This window comes from Coccinella septempunctata, chromosome 3 (assembly GCF_907165205.1).
Source record: "Coccinella septempunctata chromosome 3, icCocSept1.1, whole genome shotgun sequence".
NCBI classification, from domain to species: Eukaryota; Metazoa; Arthropoda; class Insecta; order Coleoptera; family Coccinellidae; genus Coccinella; species Coccinella septempunctata.
Window position 1 is genome coordinate 11459753 of NC_058191.1, and position 2028 is coordinate 11461780.

The following is a 2028-nucleotide window of genomic DNA, read 5'->3' on the forward strand; positions in this document are numbered from 1 at the left end:
TGACAACCTTACCACTGCCATCCTTGATGTCATACACCATAGGAGAGACTATGCCTACAACGGTATACGGTCCGGAGTATTTCGGAGCCAACTTGGCGGCAACTTTTTCTACTGCAGAAGACAAGGAATGCCCTCTTCGGTACACTTGGTCTCCAATCCTATGACGCCAGTCCTTACGACGTAGGTTATAGTGACTTGGCTGGACGAAGGCTCGTGTTAATCTAGTTCGGACAAATTTGAAAGTTTCGGTAAATCGGTTACGGTTATTTACATGGTAAGAAACTTGCGGTTCGGTATCCGGTTCGGTGTGATTTTCTCCCTCCTTGTTAGCAATCTCGGTAGAAAATTTGGCGTTCGGTGACCGCATTTCCCTATCAAAGTTCAAGAATGCTCTGGGGTCTTCGGATTTTGGGGACGGTAACGTTGCTTGATCGGTTCGGTGCCTGGTTTGAGTTTAATTCGGTGTTGCATCAGTGGAGTTGTTCCTCGGAGATTTTCGAATGCCTTCAATTCGGTCTGTAGAAACTCCTCCAGCCTGACTTTCTCTTCTCCACTCAGGTTCGACAAAAGCGGTCCTATCGCATGTAGTTGTCCTCGGTTCTCTGGCTCGCTGAGCCGGGCTTGGATGGACCTTCCATTCAGGAAACATTCGGCGGTTTGGAGATTAATGGAAAAGTTGTGTGTCCTCAGTATATCCATTCCCAGTACTACATTGATCGGTAAATCTGAAACTAACAACAATTTAGCTTCCATAATTTCAGACCCAATTCGGACCGGTGCGGTATATATTTCTTTAATCGGTATTGAACTTCCGTTAGCGACGGTGGTGGTAACGTCCCTAACATAATCCGGTTGTATACCCACTACCCTGCAGTAAGCGGCCACTTCACTGCTGATAAAGGACCTGGTGGCTCCGGTGTCCAACAGTGCTGGGAACTCCTTGTCTCCTACAAAAACATTAATTATCGGACGGTAATCGGTAGGTTTTTCTCTCTCATGGACCGAGGATGGGGTTGCTTGGAACTGACGGATCCCCGGTTTCGGACAGTTCCTTAGTAGTTTAACGGACACTTACAATCCCTAGACATGACACCCCTCTTACCACATCGAGAGCAGAACAGCAGCGGTTTCGAGGTGCATTGTGCTCGGAGATGACCCTTGCCACCACATCTCCAGCACTGGGGTTCGGTTGACGGTCGGTTCGACTTTTTCGGTTCATCCTGTCGCTGGGGTATTGTGGAGCTCTGAGCTACTTTCGGTTTTTCAGACGGTTCGGTGCGGTTCGGAGTGTTCAGGTGCATTCCGATCGGTTTGACGTTCGGTGGGGAATTTCGGAAGGTAAGATGCGGTTCGTTGATGAGACTCTTTTGGATCGGTGGCGAAGCATAATTAGCGGTTTGCCATTTGACCAATTCAAAAACTTTTCCTTTTCGGAGCAGTTCTTCTATGGTTGAAGTCGGTTGGAAGGCCAGGGCGGTTTGCAGTTCTGGCAGTAAACGTCGTCGGATGATATTCACCTGTTCTTCCTCGGTCGGTCGCTTTACGGTCAGCTTTTGAAACAGGTTTTGCATTCGAGTTACATACAACAAGAGTCGTTCATCGGTTCCTTGAGTGCGTTTCTTGATTTCCTCCAAAAGGATGTCCTCGTAGTCGGGAGGAAGAAAGGCCTCTCGGAGTTGTTCCTTGAAGTCGGTCCAGTCGGTGAAGGTGCCTCTCCGGGGAATGTACCAGTCTCTTGCATCCCTACGTAACAGCTCGTATATTGACTCGAATAACTGTTCGTGGCTCACCTTTCTAGCCTCGGCAAGATACTCAGCCTCCTCCAGGAATGAGGTCACACTGGTTGACCCATCGAACGTCAGGTTCCATTTCCACACAGGAACGGCAGGAACGGTGGAATGGTCGGTGGTTTTCGGCGGTTTCATCGGCGGGTATTCGGTCGTCAGTTCGGCTTCCTTGGTCGTCGGTACTTCGCTTCTTACTTCTCTCATCCCAGCGGTATCGGTAGGAGATGAGGCAAATGAAACT

The 2028-nt window shown here is 49.2% G+C and overlaps 1 protein-coding gene across 1 annotated transcript; it reads right to left on the minus strand.

Moving 5' to 3' along the window:
* Positions 1–381: 381 nt before the first annotated feature.
* Positions 382–1366, minus strand: LOC123309592. Its single transcript, XM_044892781.1, has 2 exons — positions 1103–1366; positions 382–947 (listed from the first exon to the last, which is right to left on the minus strand). The coding sequence occupies exons 1-2, from the start codon at positions 1299–1301 to the stop codon at positions 382–384; spliced, it is 765 nt and encodes a 254-aa protein (XP_044748716.1). The 5' UTR covers positions 1302–1366.
* Positions 1367–2028: the final 662 nt, after the last annotated feature.